Source organism: Sceloporus occidentalis, unplaced genomic scaffold, assembly GCF_023333645.1.
Source record: "Sceloporus occidentalis isolate IW3139 unplaced genomic scaffold, rSceOcc1.0.p SCAF_20, whole genome shotgun sequence".
NCBI lineage: Eukaryota > Metazoa > Chordata > Lepidosauria > Squamata > Phrynosomatidae > Sceloporus > Sceloporus occidentalis.
In genome coordinates this window covers 8,979,634-8,999,067 of record NW_028317000.1, presented here as the reverse complement: position 1 = coordinate 8,999,067, position 19,434 = coordinate 8,979,634, and the positions used below count along the sequence as shown (strand labels likewise).

Here is a 19,434-nt window from a genome sequence, read left to right as displayed (position 1 = left end):
TTCACCAAAGCTGCACTCCAGTGCTTAGGAACGGAGTGTGGCTTTGGCGCGACGTCCAGACTCTTAGGACCCATGCATCATTTAAACAGCATACCTCCAAAGAGACCCGAAGCAGCTTTATTTTGGCAGTCTGTAACAGGCCAAAGAGGGAAAATGGGAGGAGAGAGAAACTGGGACTTTTTAAAAGCAGCTCAAAAAATGGGACCACCAAGGAGTAATTGAGACTATCTCTGCCAAAGCAGGACAGTTTGTAAGTATGCTATTCTTAGTTTGTTTCCAAACAAACTATCCCTTTTTATGGTAAAATAATCAATTAAATATTGATTAATATTTAGTTGACTAAAGGTGTTTTTTACAGCTGATTTGGAGCCAGTAGTGTATTGCTACAATCAGGAATTTTTAATAAGAGTGAGATGGAAAGTTATTTTTGGTGCTACAACTGCAGTCCCCTCTCAAAGTAATTTTTCTAAGTTCTAGCTCACAATGGCCTCTCTCCTACTAACCAGGTGTGTCCTTTCAGTATCATTTGAAAAAGTATTTATTGGGGAGCAAGCCATGGATTGTTCAACGAGGGGCAAGCTCAGATCAACCAAACTGCAGCTTTGATTTATGAACATTTAAAGAGCTCATTCTCTCATTCCAGGCCTTTGGAAAGAGGCACCGCAGAGGAGGTTCTGCTAACAGGCGTATTTATTTCCATAAAATTGGTCAAAAGGCAGATGATTAAGGGCAAATGACATTAGATGTGGGGGATCTGTAATTGGATCTCCAGGTATTTCTATTTTTAGAGAAAAACCGAGAGGGAAAGCGGAATTTGATCAGAGATGATGTGCTGAGGGAGGGGGTACAGTATTACCGTTTCCCCTATCTAAATCCAGACCCCAAAGAGTAGCAAGGGAAAATGCACAGGCACTCAAAAGCATGGGCCGCATGAACCTGGAAAATGGCATTCGCGTATCAAAATGCCTACTCTCGTTCATCAAAATGGCAGCACTGCAAACCTCAGCGGATTCTCAACTATGAAAGGATCCAATCTAAGCTGTTGATATGTGTCTTCATGTCATTTGAGGGCTTATAGCAGATGTGAGGAAGCCTTTATTGTTAGCTGCATTTGAGTCGATTTCAACCCATGTTAACTGTGTGAATGAGACGTCTCCAAGCCCCCTTATCCTCTACCTCCCTGCTCAGATCTTGCAAGTTCAGGTCCATTGTCTCCCTGATTGTGTCTATGCATCTGGCATGTGGCCTTTCTCTCTTTTTACTTCCCTCTATGTTCCCCAGCATCATTTTCTTTTCTAGTGAGTCCAGTCTTCTCATTACGTGGCTGAGGTACAACAGCTTCAATTGAGTCATCTTGGCTTCCAGGGAGAGTTCTGGCTTGATCTGTTCTAGGACCCATGTGTTTGTCTTTTTAGCTGTCTATGGTATCCCCAACACTCTTCTTCAGCATCATATCTCAAATGAATTAATTGTCTTTCTATCTGCTTTCTTCACTATCCAGCTCTTACATCCATACACAGTCATGGGGAATACAGTGGATTGGATGATTCTTACTTGAGTGTGTTGTTGCATATCTTTACACTTTAGGATCTTGTCTAGCTCTTTCATGGCTGCTCTTCTCATTCATAATCTTCTTCTGATTTCTTGACTGCAGACTCCATTCTGATCAATGTTTGATTCAAGGTGTGTGAGGCCTATCACAGTGTTACTTTCATAGAATCAAGGAGTTGCAAGAGACCGCAAGGGCCATCCAGTCCAACCCCATTCTGCCATGCAGGAACTCCCAATCAAAGCATCCCCTACAGATGGCTATCCAGCCTCTGTTTAAAGACCTCTAAAGAAGGAGACTTCACTACACTCTGAGGGAGTTTGTTCCACTGTCTAACAAGTCTTACTGTCAGGATGTTCCTCCGAATGTTGAGGTGGAATCCCTTTTCCTATAGCTTGCATCCATTTTTCTGCGTCCTATTCTCTGGAGCAGCAGAAAACAAGGTTGCTCCATCCTCAGTTTGACATCCCTTCAAATACTTAAACAGGGCTATCATGTCACTTCTTAACCATCTCTTTTCCAGGCTAAATGCACACAGCTCCCTAAGTCTTTTCTCATAGGACATGGTTTCCAGGTCCTTCACCATTTTGGTGGCCCTCCTTTGGACAGACTCCAGTTTTTCAACATCCTTTTTAAATTCTGGTGCCCAGAACTGGACGCAGTATTCCAGGGGAGGCCTGACCAAAGCAGAATAGAGTGGCACTATTACTTCCCTTGATCTAGACACTATATTTCTATTGATGCAGACTAAATTTGCATTGGCCTTTTTACCTGCCGCATCGCACTGTTGACTCATGTTCAACTAAGGCCCAAAACAGATGGGCCAAAAGTGCCATGCTGGCGCTGATATTAGGATTCTGGAGCGCGCAGCATCCACACGCTCTGGAACCCTAACACGAATGGATATGCATGACATACTCAGGTCAATGTAACTGTTGTTATGTGCCTTCAAGTCGTTTCTGACTGCTGGCAACTCTAAGACAAACCTATCATGGAATTTCTTGGCAAGATTTGTTCAGAGTAGGATTGCCAAGGTCACCTAGTAAGTTTCATGGGCAAACTGGGAATCAAAACCTGGTGTTTGGACTCAAGAGTCACAACAACACACTGGCTCTCCAATTACTGTGGCATAATTCTTATCTAAAAAGTTACCATCACCTTCTCTGAATAGAGCGGTGAAAGGCGAGGACTTACTACAGACATGCACAACTTGGAAGTAGTTGGGGTCAAAATTATAGTAGGCTAAACTTCTTCAGGCTGCAGATAGTTTTTTAGCAGCTCATTTTCAAGTAAAGGTATAAATTAATTAATTATTAATTAATAATAATAATAAATATTATTAACATTAATTTTGTCCTTCTCCACCTGGCCCTCTCCTTAGCCTGGCTGCTAATGCTAAATGCCCTTCCCTAAGTGTGAAAAGGCCCCTGGCTGCCATTTTGTCTTCCCTATTAGAATACTGTGATGCATTTTGGGCATTTAATTATGGTGGTCCCTGGTTCCAAGGGGAAGAGATTTTGAAATAACCAAGTCTCAGATAGCCATGTGATAGGAAGAAAGTTACTTTTCTTTGTAATTAGGATGTGATGAAGTTACATTCCAAAAAACAAACAAACAAACAATCTGAGTGGGAACAAGCAATGTTGTCAAGTTACATTTGAAAGTCTGTTTTTTGAAGGGCAATTTAGAGCCATTTTGACTGAAATTTTCAATTTTTTAAATCTTACCCATCACAAGTGGTTTTTTTTAAAGGTACTCTGTGTGTGTGTGTGTATCAGTTACATATATGTGTGTGTGTGTGCGTGCACACATACACACACACAGAGTTGTCCCTCCCAATTCACGGGGGATCCATTTCGGACCCCCACAAATCAGAAAACCACAAATATGTATGCAAGCCCTCATTGAAAATCATGGCAGCACATACGCCGCAGGCACACCTGCCATATTGTCCCTCCTGGCTTCTCATACGCAGAAATTGATGACCACGAACAGGAAGTCAGCGAATCCAGAGAGAGACAACTCTGTGTGTGTGTGTGTGTGTGTGTATGTATCCATTACTTATATATTTACTTATATATACGTGTGTGTGTGTGTGTGTATCCAATATATATAAAATGAATACAGTGCACCCTTTTTTTATGCAGGGGATCCGTTTTGGACCCACAGCATAAAAAAAGGGCGTATGCTCGAGCCCCATTGAAAGTAATGGGACTCATGCATGTGGCGGCAGTGAGGTGGCACGCACGAGACACGGGCGCACGCCTCCCTTAATCTAAATGGGATGCTCCACACCATGCGCCCCGCGCAGCTTTCAACGTATGCTTTAAGCCGTGTATAGCGCATCCGCGTATGACGAGGGCGCACTGTAATGGGTATGATAATGGAGTAACAAGCAATGCTTTCATGTTACATTTGAAAGTTTTTTTTTAAAGGGTAAGTTTTAGAGCCCTTTTGACAGAAATTGTCAATTTATTTAATCTTATCCATCACAAGTGGTTTTTTTTTTAAAGTACTGTGTATAAAAAAGTAATGACTAATGGATCTGGTAATGGAGTAACAAGCAATGTTTTCATATTTTGTTTGAAAGTTCCTTTTATTAAAGGGAACATTGCTCTACTGGAGCAACAAGCAACGTTTTCAAGTTACGTTTGAAAGTTCATTTTTAGAGGGTATTTTTAGAGCCATTTTGACAGAAATTTTCAAGTTCTTTCAATCTTATCCATCACAAGGTTGTGTGGTTTTTTTAATTACCATATGTAGCAAAAAGTAATGAGTAGTGGAGATAGTAATGCAATGAGTTACTGTGTCAACCAGGAGTGGGCAATATTTTATCTACAGGACCAGTTAATTTTTGTTCTTCCAGAATCACCAACCCAGAAAATTGGGGAAGTGGTGGTAATGAAGAATATGAAACTAAAATGGCTAAATTTCATCCCTTACAGGTTTTGGAAGATTTAGCAGAATGAAGCAAAAAGAGGCCCTCGCTTTGTTAGGAGGCAAAAACCCATTCCTGGAGATTTTTAGCACAAAAATGGGTATGAGAAACTGTGATTTTGCTCATTCGTCCATTGTGAACCATCTCAAAATCCAGAACGAAATGGACATTATACATTCTGAACATTGGTCTGTTTTCAATTCAGAATCACAGCTCTTCCATGTCTTTATGTAATCCACCCCTAATAAACTCAAAATTTTTATTGATTTATTTGTTCAATTTATATCCTGCCCTTCTGACAAAAAGGAATGGCTCTCAAGATAACAAAAGGTAACAAAACGCAAAGCAAATCAAATACAACTGAAACATAAGAATGATTAAAAGTGCACCAAGAATAATAAGGGGGGAAAACCCCCAGTACCCAACCAATTCAGGTTTTTTCAATGGTAGCACAGTCTAAATGCCAAAGGCCTGCCTGGATAAAAATAGGATTTCGCCCCCCCCCCCCCCTACAATTATTATTATTTTCTTATATCCCACCTTTCTCCCAATATAGGGACTCAAGTAGAGAGACCAGAGAGAGGAACATGGCAGGCAGGGAGCAGCCACCAAGGAAGCTCTTTCTCATGACTCCACCAAATCTGTGTCCAATGACTGGAAGACTTTTAAGAGAACTGGCTTTCTGAAAAGATCCTAAAATCCCTGCTGGATTGAATGGGGAATGCAGCCTTTGGCTGCATCTGCACTGCAGAAATAATCCAGGTTGACACCACTTTAACTGCCATGGCTGAATGCTATACAATTCTGGGAACTGTAGTTTGTTGTGGCATCAGAGCTCTCTGACAAAGAAGTCTAAGTGGCCTGTTACAGACTGCCAAAATAAAGCTGCTTGGGGTCTCTTTGGAGGTATGCTGTTTAAATGATGCATGCATCCTAAGAGTCCTGAAGCTGCACCAAAGCTGCCCTCCAGTGCTTAGGAATGGAGTGTGGCTTTGACGCGACCTCTGGACTCTTAGGACCCATGCATCATTTAAATAGCATACCTCCAAAGAGACCCGAAGCAGCTTTATTTTGGCAGTCTGTAACAGGCCAGTGTCTCGCAAAACTACAGCACCCAGAATTCCACAGCATTGAGCCACGACAGTTAAAGTGATGTCAGACTGGATTATTTCTGCAGAGTGGATACAGCCTTTCAGACAGTCTGGATCTAAGCCATACAGGGCTTATAGTTCATAACCATCATTTTGAACTGCAACCAGAAACACACCAGGGACAGGCAACTTCTCATAGCAAGGGAGTTCTATGTTCCGCATAGCCTGGCCACCAGTTCATGTTTCTATGTAATTGCAAGACATTACAGTTATCAAAACGGGTGCAGATTTTTCCATCTATTAAGAACTCTACTCACATATATAGTAGTAATCGTGTCCTGGCTGAAATTCAAAGCCCAGCGAGTAGGGAGTGAACTTCTGGATTTTCTCCGAGAAACGGACAGGCCCATAAGGCGCATACGGACGATTGCACTCCCAGCGTCTGAAGGCTCCTTCCGTTTCATAACAGCCCTCATAGCCCTCTCTGTTGACCATGAGCAGAATAAATGATTCGGGTTCCCTCACGGCCAGTGGCTGCTCATAGTGTGGACAGTAGATGTCCACGTTATCATTCAGGGAGACCTGAACAGTATAGTCGTCATCAAGGAATCTGCAAAGAAAGAAACAGAGCAGTCAGCACACACAAGGATTACTCCCAGATTGAGGAACCCAGGTGAAGTTGTGCAAAGGACACAATTCTTTGGTGATCTAGGTTCTTGTGTCCCATTCCACATAGTCTGGGGGCAAGGACCTGATAGCATTAGCACAACAAGCAAAGTAGTTATCTCCATGCTGTAGCAGTTTGGACTAGGATTACAGGAGGTCTAGGTTCAACTTCCCAGTCTGCCAAAGAAACCCCACTGGGCAAGTCACACTGTCTCAGCCTCAGAAGGAGGCAATCACTGACCATCTCTGAGAAACTCTGAGAAACCCCCATGACTGGGTTGCCTTAGGGTTCCCATATAATGAAAACAACGTGAAGGCATGCAGAAACTACAAAATGACTGGGGAAGAGATAACAAGCGTAGGAAAGTTACATTTCAAAAGCAACATAAGTAGTCTAAATGTCATTTTTAATGCATTGAATCAATGGGATTACCTATGTCTTAACTCATCATTCAACCGCTGACTCAATGGATCTAGTCCAGTTAGGACTAATCAGTAAGCTCAAGCCAACAATGAGCTGAGCAATGCTTTGAAGGCAGGAAAGTAATTGCAAGGAACTCAGCAGCGCTTTGCAAGCAGTAAAGCTTATATGTAGAATACTGCAGGTGGGAAAACTGCTGGATGGAAATCTATGGCATGGAACATTAAGTCATGCTTTGTATGCAGAAATGCTGCTGAACTGCAACTATCTCTGAGCAGTCAAATGAAACTTTGCTTTGCGTGCCTGCACAGTAAGATGTGCATGGCAGGGGGTTGGACTGGCTGGCCCTTTTGGTCTCTTCCAATTCTATGATTTTCTATCGAACACACAACACAACATTTCTGGCCGCACCCGGTGCCTTTCACCCTATTTATTTATAAGACGTGCCTTCCTAAATTGGAATGCAGCCCTTCCATGCCAACAGGTTCTCCATATCTCATCTGTTCCAATTCCTGCTCAGTGCAAGAACTGTGCTGAAGAATCTTATTACAGCATCATAGAGAGATAGAAGCCAACCTCCTCTGAAAACAGACCATTCATACAGCCTCTCCCAAAGCAAGGCAGCAGCTGATTCATTTCATATCCAATACACTCCCACTGTCCTTTCAATACAGCCTAAGCAAAAAGAGCCAATGGCACACTGGTCACTCATGCAGAGAAGTGACAAGCATCCTCCTCTTTCCTTGGAGGTCTTTAAACAGAGGCTGGATGGCCATCTGTCGGGGATGCTTTGATTGTGAATTCCTGTATGGCAGAATGGGGTTGGACTGGATGGCTTTTCTGGTCTCTTCCAACTCTATGATTCTACGAGATAAGTCACTTTGCTCTCCTGGCACAAATGAACAGGTCAGCCAGAGTGAAGACCAAGTTACCTGACTCAGCAGAGGCTGACCGGAAGCAGCCACAGGGCACATCAGTGACTCACACAGGGTGGCGGTGCGCACCCTCTCACTGTGGACCGGGACCAAGCTTCTTCCAGGAGCCTTTAATTAAACTTAATTAACTTCTGCCCTGCAGGATGCGCCTCACCCACAGTTTATTCTATCAAATGCTCTTAGTGTGCAGCAGCTTGTTTCATTGTTCATTTCTCTGTTTTGAACGTGACTAAACTGTCCCAAGGTCTAGATGGTTGTTTTTTTTTAAAATGTCCTGTGCCTGTGAAAAAGCAACCCAGAAAGTAACAGCAGCAATACTGGATCCGTTGTGGCAGCTCCACTACAGAACTGTGAGGTGTCCATGTGTTATTCAGTCCAGGGTTGGGATGCATTGAGAAGTTTCACAGAGAAGTCCCCCCCCCCCCACCTGAGCAAAACAAGTGTGAGGGGGTGGAGGGTGGGACAAGCATCCCAGTCCTCCCCCTACATCACCTTCCCATGCACAGCTTCAATTCAGCTGCCCCACTCTTCCTAAACAAGCAGCCGTCAGCTCCAATTAATTCAAGTGGCTGGAAGCAAAAAAGGCCAGCAGGGTGGCTACCAGGGTTACCGGCCGACAGCCCAGCCCCACGACAAAAGCCCCAGAGCCTGAAGGTACCGCTCAGCCCCCCAGTGCGAATGATGCATCGTCGGGGAATGTGGACGCTGATGGACGAGCATCGAAAATCAAAATCCATCAAGTCAGAGAGTGCATGGGGAAGGAACAGGGAAACTCACAAGCCAAGTTGCTTCAGCAGCAAGCGGCTAATCCCTCAGGCTTCTTCACATACAGGGCTGGGAGCTGTGACATCTCTCATGCTCTGCCCCAGAGTCCTGAAGGAACCTATTGTCTGGACTCACTCACAGCAAGAGTCAAATCTGGGACTCAAGATGGCTGCTGAGTAGAAATGGAGGTTGCTTTGCTACTAGTGGATGGACCATCGCAGGGTAGCCTCTGCTTCTCTGGCTTTATAGAGTGGCTTTATAGAGTGTTTTGCTTCAAATTTGTTGTCTTTATGGCACAATACAGGAGCATGGCAGCAACAACAACCCAACAACTTCTCCTTAAGGGCCTTCAAGTCAACTCTTACTTATGCCCACGATATGCTATAGTTTTCTTCTCAAGATTTGTTCAGAGGGCAAGATATGCCTTCCTCTAATGCTGAGAGTGTGATTTGCCCAGTGTCACCCAGTGGTTTTTTCGAGGCTAAGCAAGGATTTGAATCCTGGTCTGCCAGAGTCCTAATCCAAAACTTAAACCACACCATCACACTGGCTGTCTTTTCCCTTTAAAAACAAGTATTTCTGTTTTAAAACAAGCCTCCTTGAAACGTTAAGTGGCTTCAAAACAAGGTGCATATTCATTCTGTACCTTGTATTAAGTGTTTGCTTTTAATGGCAAGGCTGGTAAAGCTGGAGAAAGTCATCCTCAGATATTGCGCACCATACCTCCAAAGCAATCTAGAGTGGACCCTGTCACTGTAGTAGGGCTGCATCCCAGAATGCTTTCCAATGAGTGGGAGGTTCACCCACAACAGATGCTCAAAGAATTCCTCTATGGAAGAAATGTCATGAAAAGAGACTTCCAATACAAAAGTACTGTATGCTGAAATGTTCTCAGCCTGACCCATTTCCCAAAATCTCAGCATAATTTTGGCCTGTTACAGACTGCCCAAATAAAGCTGCTTCGGGTCTCTTTGGAGATATGCTATTTAAATGATGCATGGGTCCTAAGAGTCCGGAGGTCGCGCCAAAGCCACACTCCATTCCTAAGCACTGGAGTGCAGCTTTGGTGCAGCTTCTGGATTCTTAGGGTGCATGCATCCTTTAAACAGCATACCTCCAAAGAGACCCCAAGCAGCTTTATTTTGGCAGTCTGTAACAGGCCTTTGTCACTGTGGCTTGAAAAAAATGTTCTTTTATATTGTAAACTCCCAATTTGCAGGATCATAGCTCTAATTTCTGAAATTTTTCAGATCACTGACAAAACCATGTCAATGAAAGGTGTGAAATTTTAAAGTGCTGAACACTCTGGTCCATCATGAAGTTCCCGCAGAAGAAAACTCGAAAGGAAATCCACGAGTCTTACATGGAGTGACAAGTGCCCATCATACTCAACTGTGAAGAAGCGGTGTGCCAACTTTCAGTATGAAGCTTTTGAGACCGAAGAGGCAACAAGGTCTGAGAGGCCTTTGACAGTGTCAACTCCTGAACTTGTTGAGTGTGTTCATGACCTGATTTTTCCACATTGGCAAATCCCAGCTAAAACAATTCCTGAAGCAATGGCATCACCACTAAGGGTGTGTGTTACACCACTGCTCCTCAAACATCTGCCTATTGGCAGAAACAGCTGTGGCATTCACATGTGTCCCATTAAAATGCTGAAGAGGTGGTCAGTAGTGGTGACACCATGAGTTAACACACCGGGTGATACCAATCCTAGTGACGCCACTGCTAGAGATAGACCTGGAATGCATTGGGTTTATAATTCATGAGCAGTTGGCTATGCAGAATCTGTCAGCCAAGTGGGTGCCAAAATGTTTGAATGCTGACCAGAAATGGAATCAAGTGGATGCCTCCAAATTGATATTGGAGCATTTTGAATGCTCTAGTGATATTTATTTGGAACAACTCACCACTGTTGATGAAACATGGTTACATCACCATTATCCAGAGACTGAATAACAGTGCTTGAAGTGGCATCATTTTAGTTCTCCATGGCCAAAGAAATTCAGGACTCAAAGGTCAGCAGGAAAGGTAATGGCCATAGTTTTTTGGAATAAGAAAGGTATTTTGATAACTGACAATCTTCAGAAGGGCCAAACTGTTAATGCAGAATACTACTCTAACTTATTGTTCTGATTAAAGGAGGCATTGAAGGAAAAACAGCAAGGAAAGCCACAGAAAGATGTTCTCTTTTAGCAGGACAATGCATTTACAAAGCTGGCAAGACAATGGGATGTTTTCAAGAATTTGGGATTTGAGCGCATAGACCATGCACACTACTCACCAGATCTTGCTCCATTTGACTATTTCTTGTTTCAAATCTTTAAAAGAGTTTGAAAGAATGAACATTTTTGAAGATGACAGGAGCAGCAGTGACCAGACATCAGATTTGAGGGTGTGTGAGTAAAGAAACCTGAGAAACAATGTGCCAAGTGCATTGAATTTCAGGGTGAATATGTGGAATAGCATGTAAGTTTCAAGGCTGTAGGCATTCCCTTCTTGGTTGGACTGAGAACTTTTCAATGTTCAAATGTTCAAAAAGCAACCTGTGCTATTATACAGGTAAATAGACTAGGGGTCACATAGTGCTTCAGATGTTGCCCTTTTACAACTCCTATTACCTGTCACCATTGGTTATGTTATGTAGGGATGATGGTAGCTGCAAGTCGAACACCACCCACAGGGCCACATATCCTTGCACCTCACAGACTTACTCTTTTCCAACATAACCCTACTCATGTTTATTTGGATGCAAGTCTTAAAGTATTCCCAGTAGGCCTGTCTAATCCCAGTGAAACCTGCAAAGTTTTGCTGTTTGAGCTTGCCAGCAGAACATTATGTTGGAACATAAAGAGTGTTACCCTCAACAGCACAGTTGGTTGGAGGAGAAATGGATTAATTTCAGGTTTGTTGAATCTACTTTGCAATTTTCTTCTTCATCTCCACCTCACTATAACCCAATAGCCACTGCCATCCCAGGGTTTCTCAAGTTTTGGCCCTCCGGGTGTTTTGGATTTCATCTCATAGTATTATAGAGTTGGAAGAGACCTCAAGTGCCATTCAGTCCAACCCCCTGCCATGCAAGAATATACAATCAAAGCACTCCCAACAGATGGCTATCCAGCTTCTGCTTTAAAATGTCCAAAGAAGGAGATGCCACCACACTCTGAGGCAGCATCTTCCACTGTTGAACAGCTCTCACGGACTGGGGATTCTTCCTAATGTTGAAGTGGACTCTCTTTTCCTGTAGTTTGCATCCATTGCTCTGTGTCCTAGTCTCTAGAGCAGAAAAAAACAAGCTCGCTCAATCCTCTCCATGCCATCCTTTCAAATACTTAAACAGGGCTATCAGGTCATCTCCCCGAAGCCCAAACCAGCTTGGCCAATGGTGACGGCTTCTAGAAGCTGAAGTACAAAGCATCTGGAGGAGCAATATTTGAGAATCATCGTATTAGCTCAATCTAGCTACAAAGGACATGTGCTCTGAATTAAAAACAAGGTGTCTCTGAGCACGTACTGAGTGTAGGTAGGGATTTACCCGCATCCCCACAGCTGGATGGAGTTTGCCGGCTTTTCAGCACAAACAATCACTTCAAGCTTTCTGCATTTCAACAGCCTAAACTGAAGTAGATATTTTGTTGCTGTGAAATGATTCAAAGCCAGAAACTCTTGCCAAATCTACTAGTAAATCACTCAAAATCTACAAGGGAACTCTTTTCCCTGACCTAGACTGTCAGATTAAGAGTGGGGAGAACTGGATTCAAATCCCCACCCAGCCACAAATCTCATTGGGAGACCTTGGACCAGTCAATATCTCTTTCACAGACTAACCTGCCCCGCAGACAGTAGCACTGAGGTTGGTGTGACCCAGTTTGGGAGTGGTACCTGCGAGCCAAGACCGCTGCTGGGCCGGTGTGGCTCCTCAGGGACCCTGAAGGGAGCCCCTCCGGAAAGACCTTCAAAGTCTGGCATGAAATCTGAAGGCATTGCCCACCCACCAGCTGCTGCTAGTGAGTGGGGCAGCACTATGGTCTCCGGAGGACATGTTTAGGGTCTGGTACAGCTGCTGGGAAAGCAGGAAAGGGAGGTGCCATCCCTTCTCATTCACACAGTAGCCATGCGAGTCTCTCTGATCCACAGACAACTATAACAAAAATATACTTAACAAAAGTAAGAGAACCAGCCACGAAAAGGACAAGCAGGTGGCCCCAAAAGTGAACAGAAAATAACAGCACAGTGCTGACAATGGCTGACTCTAAGACTGGTACCAGTTATGTTACCTCGGGTGTCAGGTCAGATATTTTTGCAAATCAAACATACACATACATATATGTATGAGGGTTCCCATATTTCCCCCCTCAGAGACACCAAGGAATGCAATTCATTGTCCTTGTTGCTTAAAAGGCTTATGACCGCTGCCTCAAAAACACCCTAAAGATTAGGAAACCTTCCTACAGCTCTTAGAATCCCTCATGCTGATTTCTTTATTTTTTGGACTATAATTTCCAGAATCCTCTACTAGAAGGAATTCTTCCAATACTTCTATGAAAGATTCTCTTTTTAGACTATAACTCCCAGAATCTCTGAGCTGGCTGCTTCTTCTTCTTTTTTACTTTTTTTGGACTATAGCATCCAGCATCCCCCAGGCAGGTGTCTCTTTTTTGGACCACAGTTCCCAGAATCCACTAAGCTAGCATCTTTTATTGGTCCACAGCTCTCAAGATCCCCTAGATGTAGTCCAAAAAAAGAAGCCATCTTGGGGGATTCTGGAAACTGTAGTCCAAAAAGAAATAAACTTTTGCAAACCCTTCTTAGCAAATCCCAACAAACAGGCAGCTCAGGAAACAACAGATGTTGCACTTGTTCAAAGCAGATCCCACTGTATGCGTTTCTAAACATCCTCAATTATTGTTTGGATTGATCTGTTTTGTCAAGCCATTATTACAGTTGACTGTGATATTATCACTTCCCACAACCTTCAGCTTCTCTCTTTTAATATCCTGACATCAACATACTTTCTTGTTATTCTAGCCTCTGGCTGAAAACGAACCAATGAATCCAAAACGAATCAGGGGGAAAAAGAACTATAAAATACAAGGGACTGGACATGCCTAAAAACTACGGTAATTGTTTTTAAAAGGTGCTTGTCAGTCATCCTGGGGCCGCTGAATTCATCTGCCAGAGAATCCTGGAAGTTGGAAACAGCTTAACATCTAAATGAGGATGGTGGAAGACAACAATATCCACATTTGCCTCTATGAACGTCTAAATGATGACGGCGGAAGACAACAATATCCACATTTGCCTCTATGAACGTCTAAATGATGACGGTGGAAGACAACAATATCCACATTTGCCTCTATGAATAAAACCAGGCTCCTAAGGCAACTAACCTACTCGCCTCTGCTGAGCAATCATCCATCCTAGGTGAGCTACAAATGGCAACTTCGCTCAAATGGATAGACTCCCCTTCCTCTCCCAGCTAAAATACTCAGATCCTTCAACCTTTCCTTGCAGTATTCATTTTCTTAATTCTTCATCTTCATTGCTCTTCTTGGAACCCATTGCAATTTGTCTATGTCCTTCTCAGAGCCTGGAAAAATTAATTTGTTTGGACAACCATGCCACAATGCAAACTGCCTCCAGCCAGCATGGCCCACGGAGGGGCTGTCTACACAGCAAAAAAACAAATGTGTATTCGCTTGGTTTCCAGTTCTGTAGGAACGCATGACGTATGACTGGTTTCACAGTTCTACTTTAGGCAATCATTTTAAAAACTCATTTTTTACTCTGGTTGTTTTGGGGAAAGCCAGACCCCCACCCCATGTGTTAGGAACAGGGTGGAATTGGAGTGGTTAAACTAGCTGGAGAGCGGGACTAGTCTGGCAAGCTTGGTGTGTGTTGCCCTTCTTACTGTTACTCAGGAAATAATAACCAAAGTCTGAAATGGAGGCATATCTAGTGTTTTATAAACCCTTTTTACATGCAGTCATGCAGTATTTGCAGGGCTTAGGGTGCCGAGACGCATGCGTTTGTTCAAGTCATTTTCCAACTTATGGTGACCCTCAGGCAAACCTATCATGTGTTTTCTTAGCAAGTTTCTTCAAAGGGTTTTCCATTGCTATCCTCTGATGCTGGTTGGTTTTAAATGGCAGAGCCGTGATTTGAACCCTGGTCTCCAGACTCTGAGCCGAATGCTCAAACCACTATGCCATGCTGGCTCTCTAGACACATGTGTACTCCCTTGCAAATTGGGAGGGGGAAGGGATGGTCCAATCTACCATTAGCTCAGATACACTGTGGGGCAGTGATGGTGAACCTTTTATAGGCCGAGTGACCAAACTGCAACCCAGACCCCACTTATTTATTGCAAAGTGCCACGTCCCTCTGGCTTCCTAGTAAGAGACTCTGGCAAACTCTGTGCTAGGGTGACAGCATGTGTGCCCACAGAGAGGGCTCTGAGTGTCACCTCTGGCACGCGTGCCATAGGTTCGCCATCACTGCTGTGGGGAATAAAGCTGCCCATGTCCTTCACTGCAACTGCCAACAATGTAGTACTTTACCTTGGTTGCTGCTGCCCTCTTTCCAGCCCAGGCCAGCGCAGCCCAGCCACGAGGTATAAGTACTCTAAATAAATGAATAAAATGAGATCAATGTTGATCAGGCTTCCTGCTCACCCTTGCTTGACTTTGGAGCAACTTTCCCAGTGGCTGGGGAGGAGGCGGCAGCAACCAAAGGTAAGTGCTCCGTTGGTGGCAATTCCAGTAAAGGCAAAAGTCAGCTTCCATCCTATGTGTGCATGCATCAGGAGACATTAAAAAACACATTTAAAATAAATAAATCAACAGCTGCATGCTCTAGCATCTTTAGATCTTACAAATCTAGGAAAGGGTGCAGATGGTCTATGGGGACAGATAAGCATACTACAGCTAGAACCACAACCCGGAAACATCACCCAAGGAGACATCCTGCTGTGCTTTCTGTAACTGGACTTGTTTATCTCGGATTGGCCTTTTTAGTCGTCAACGCGCTTGTAGGAAGCGCGGGATGAGTCCTTCCTGAATCTTCGTTCTCAAAGAAAAGCCAGATAAGCTTGCAAGAGACACTAAGACTTCCTTCCTTTACTCACAATGGACACAAAAGGGGAAGAGGATTATATTGGGGATGCAACCAATGAGAGCTGAAGCTGACAAAACTGACAGGTCAATGATAAGGCTATTGGTTGATAGGTTAAGACATGCTGGAAAGATTTAAAAAAAAGCACATCCCTTTTGTGCTGATTTGAATTTGGGCACGGGAAACCAGCGACTGCCAGTACAACTTGAGTCTGGTTTATTTCGGTGTGGCACTAATGGGGTTACTGAGGACCAGGGAAATGTGAGGTGGTGATTTTTTTTTCCATCAGCATAGACAACCCCTGAGAATGGTAGTCCTAAAAAATCTGATCATACATAAAAGTATGGAGCCCACACTTGGACTCAGTGTGCCAGGTATTTGTACAGAATAAGAAAGAAAGAAAGAAAGAAAGAAAGAAAGAAAAGATGACCGTAGATGATTTACACAGCTTTAAAATGGATGATGAAGATATCAACATAGTCAAAGATTCTCCCTACACCTTACCTCAGTTTTCAATCAAAATGGAGACTGTAGTTCAGAAATTAAAAAACAGCTAGAACAACTAGCTTATGAAGGAACTAGGTAAGATCCTGACGCATAAAGATATATCATTGAATACCAGTCAGGACTGTTCATGTCATTGCATTTCCAGTTTTTAAGTATGGCTGTGAAAGCTGGACAGTGAAGAAAACTGATAGGAAGACCACAGAAATATGGTCTTGAGGAGCGTTCTATTGATAGTATGGAGTTCCGGGGAAAAAACAAATGCATGGTTCTGAGAACAAATCAAGCCTGAACTGTCTCAAGAAGCTAAACAAATGGACAGAGGCTGTTGTACTTTGACCCTATCATGAAACAATGGCCCCATACAGACAGGCCAAAATAAAGCTACTTCGGGTCACTTTGGAGGTATGCTGTTTAAATGATGCATGTGTCCTAAGAGTCTGGAAGCCACACCAAAGCCACAATCCAGTCCTAAGGACTGGAGCACAGCCTTGGCGCAACTTCCGGACTCTTAGTACGCATGCATCATTTAAACAGCATACCTTCAAAGTGATTCAAAGCAGCTTTATTTTGGCCTGTCTGTATGGGGCCGATGTGACTCATTGGAAAGTATTTGGAAAAATGGGAAGCAGCAGGAAAAGAAGAAGGCCACCTTAAAGGCAGATAGACTCAATCAATGAAGCTTGGGCTGCCCGGAACACGGCTGTTGTTGACAGGATTTCCCAGGAGTCTTTTGTTGATAGAGTCAATGTAAGTCGAAACCAACTTGATGGCAATTACATAACATCAATAACTACTTCTTGAGAATAACATGCTAGGCTTATCTTTCCCCTTTCTAGTACAGATCCATGTGCTCAGAGAGTGAAGCGTCTGCACAAGAGAAACAGAAGCTAGAGAAGTGGCATTCAGACTATGCGCAGGCAATGCACGTGTGTTGTGCAAAAAACAGTACCACAACTGAGCGGAAATGGGCTGCTCTCAGGCTAGAGCAGTTCCAAGCATTTAAAAAGGCAAGGACCACACCTCATTAATTAGGGAGATCAATGACCTATTTTGGTACTGCAATGATCAATGAGATTAGATAATCACTTCCTGTCCCGAGGAGGAGGAGGAGGAATTAGAAACCAAAGATGGCAGGATGCAAGAGACATGTGGACATGTTTCCTGACAGCTCCTGATCTGACTTTAATGTAGCCATAAGGAGGTTTTGAATCCAGTCATTGTAACTGTAGCACGTTTATCCCCTCCAGACAGACCCACTGCCCCACTTCCTAGACCTGGAAGAGCTAAAGATGGTAGGATGCATGCTGATAATCTCAAGGCTGGAGTTTTGTAGTGTGCTGAACGCTGGGATACCTTTGTACCAAGTTCAGAAACTTCAATTAGTTCAAAACAAGGCAGTTGGATTGATCACTGGTACATCTAAGAGTGAGCATATCACACCAATATTAAAATCACTCCACTGGGTGCCAGTAATTACTTTTGGTTATTATCTTTAGAGCCCTTCACCAATTCAGTCCAGGTTACCTACAGATCACCTCCTTCCATATAATCTACCCTACTCAAGTCCTCTGGCAGACATTTACATCAAACAGCCAGGACTAGGTTGGCAAGTGTCACCCAGATGACCTTTTCATCTGCCACTCATAGACTGAGGAATGACCTGCCAGGAGAGATTCAACAACTAAACATGCTGTCTGAATTTAACACAGTATTATAGACTTCTCTTTTCTGGCTGACCTACCCAGTCAATCTTAAACTATGCATTTTAAATTGGTATATTTTCAATTTTTATGTTGGGATTTTTTTTTAATGTAGCCTATGTTTATGCGTTTTAATCCACAGTGTGGTATCCACTGCAGTTTGGATCGGGCGCCTCCCGTGGATACTAAAATCCATGGATGCTCAAATTCCATTATATAGAATGGTGTAGTAAACTGGTGTGCCTCATATAAAATGACAAAAATCAATGGTGGCTTTTTGGAATTTTGATTTTCTAGAATATTTTCAAGTTGTGGATGGTTGAAGCTGTGGATGCAGAATTCATGAATAGAGAAGGCTGGCTGTATACGTTTAAGCAGCTTTATGTGTGCATTTTATCTGTGTTGCATCCTGCCTCGAGTCTTGGAGAGAAGCAGGTAAGAAATAACAACAAAACAATGATGATGATGATGATGATGATGATGACGACGAGCAGCAACCTTTTAAAAAAATCCTCCCTCCAGCTACTTTCCCTCCACTGCAAATGAGGTACTTGAGGGCAGATCTTCTCCACAAAAGGTAAAAAACAACAGCTGGGACAACTGTTTCTGGAGAGAGTTAAACCTCCATCTGCCAACAAAATTTGAGACTGGGCTCTCCACTGGACATGGTCAGAGGTTGAACAGGTGAACTAAGGAAGAAGTATCCTGAACCTTCAACAGTTCTTTAAAGCAGATGTAATCTGCATGACAAGCCATGGCAGCTGAAATTCTCTCTTCTACACAACTATTAGTAAAGGTGCAGGAGTCCTCCTCCTTATTTCACCTGGCATCCCTAAGCCTGATCATAGTATCATATAATTTGAAGGGATGTCCTATTGAGGAGGGAGCAAGCTTGTTTTCTGCTGCTCCAGAGACTAGGACCCGGAGCAATGGATGCAAACTGCAGGAAAAGAGATTCCACTTCAACATTAGGAGGAACTTCCTGACAGTAAGGGCTGTTTGACATTGGAACAAACTCCCTCGGAGTGTAGTGGAGTCTCCTTCCTTGGAGGTCTTCAAGCAGAGGCTGGATTGCCATCTGTCAGGGATGCTTTGATTGTGATTTCCTGCATGGCAGAATGGGGTTGGACTGCATGGCCCTTATGGTCTCTTCCAACTCTACCATTGTATGATTCTATGATTCTAATTTTTGCAGTTATGGCAGCAATCAGCCAAACAGTCTCTGCCTGAAACTCCATTAGAGTAAAAATGCAGGGTGTGTGTGTCCTGCATCAATCTTGGGAGCCAAACTGTTAAATAACCAGGCATCAATAGAGGGGACAAACTTCACATGGTCAAATATTTATACATGGCCATTTTAAAGTCAACACAAACTTTATTTTCAGCACTTGGCCAGTTAATGTAAGAATGCCCTCTGAATTTCAAAACAGGCTCTCTGTACGTATAGTGTCAACTGTACTAAACTACATGGGACAATCCATATCCATGCTGTGTGGGATGTTTTTTGAGGTTAGGTTACAGACATTTTATGGCTATTGGAAAGCACTTTGCCCATGGCCAAGGGAGCATTATCTAGCCTCACTTCAAAAAGGTGTTGTTTTTTTGGCCTCAGTTCTATGGTTGGGCTTTGGTGGAATTGAATACATGTGCACACCTGGTTAATAAGGCTTGGGTTAATTTGTTTTTTAAAAAAAGCAATAAGTACACTATTTCTTAAAAAATACCACAATGACTAAACAGAGAAGC

At 43.3% G+C, this 19,434-nt stretch overlaps 1 protein-coding gene across 3 annotated transcripts in view; it reads right to left on the bottom strand.

Annotated features, from left to right (window-relative positions):
• EFNA4 (ephrin A4) overlaps positions 1–19,434 on the bottom strand; it is a 56,943-nt gene that overhangs the window by 14,337 nt on the left and 23,172 nt on the right. For all 3 annotated transcript variants that reach the window (XM_089483519.1, XM_089483516.1, XM_089483517.1), the window contains exon 2: positions 5,896–6,188. In XM_089483519.1, the coding sequence (XP_089339645.1) occupies positions 5,896–6,188 (293 nt within the window). The remainder of the gene's footprint in view (positions 1–5,895; positions 6,189–19,434) is intronic.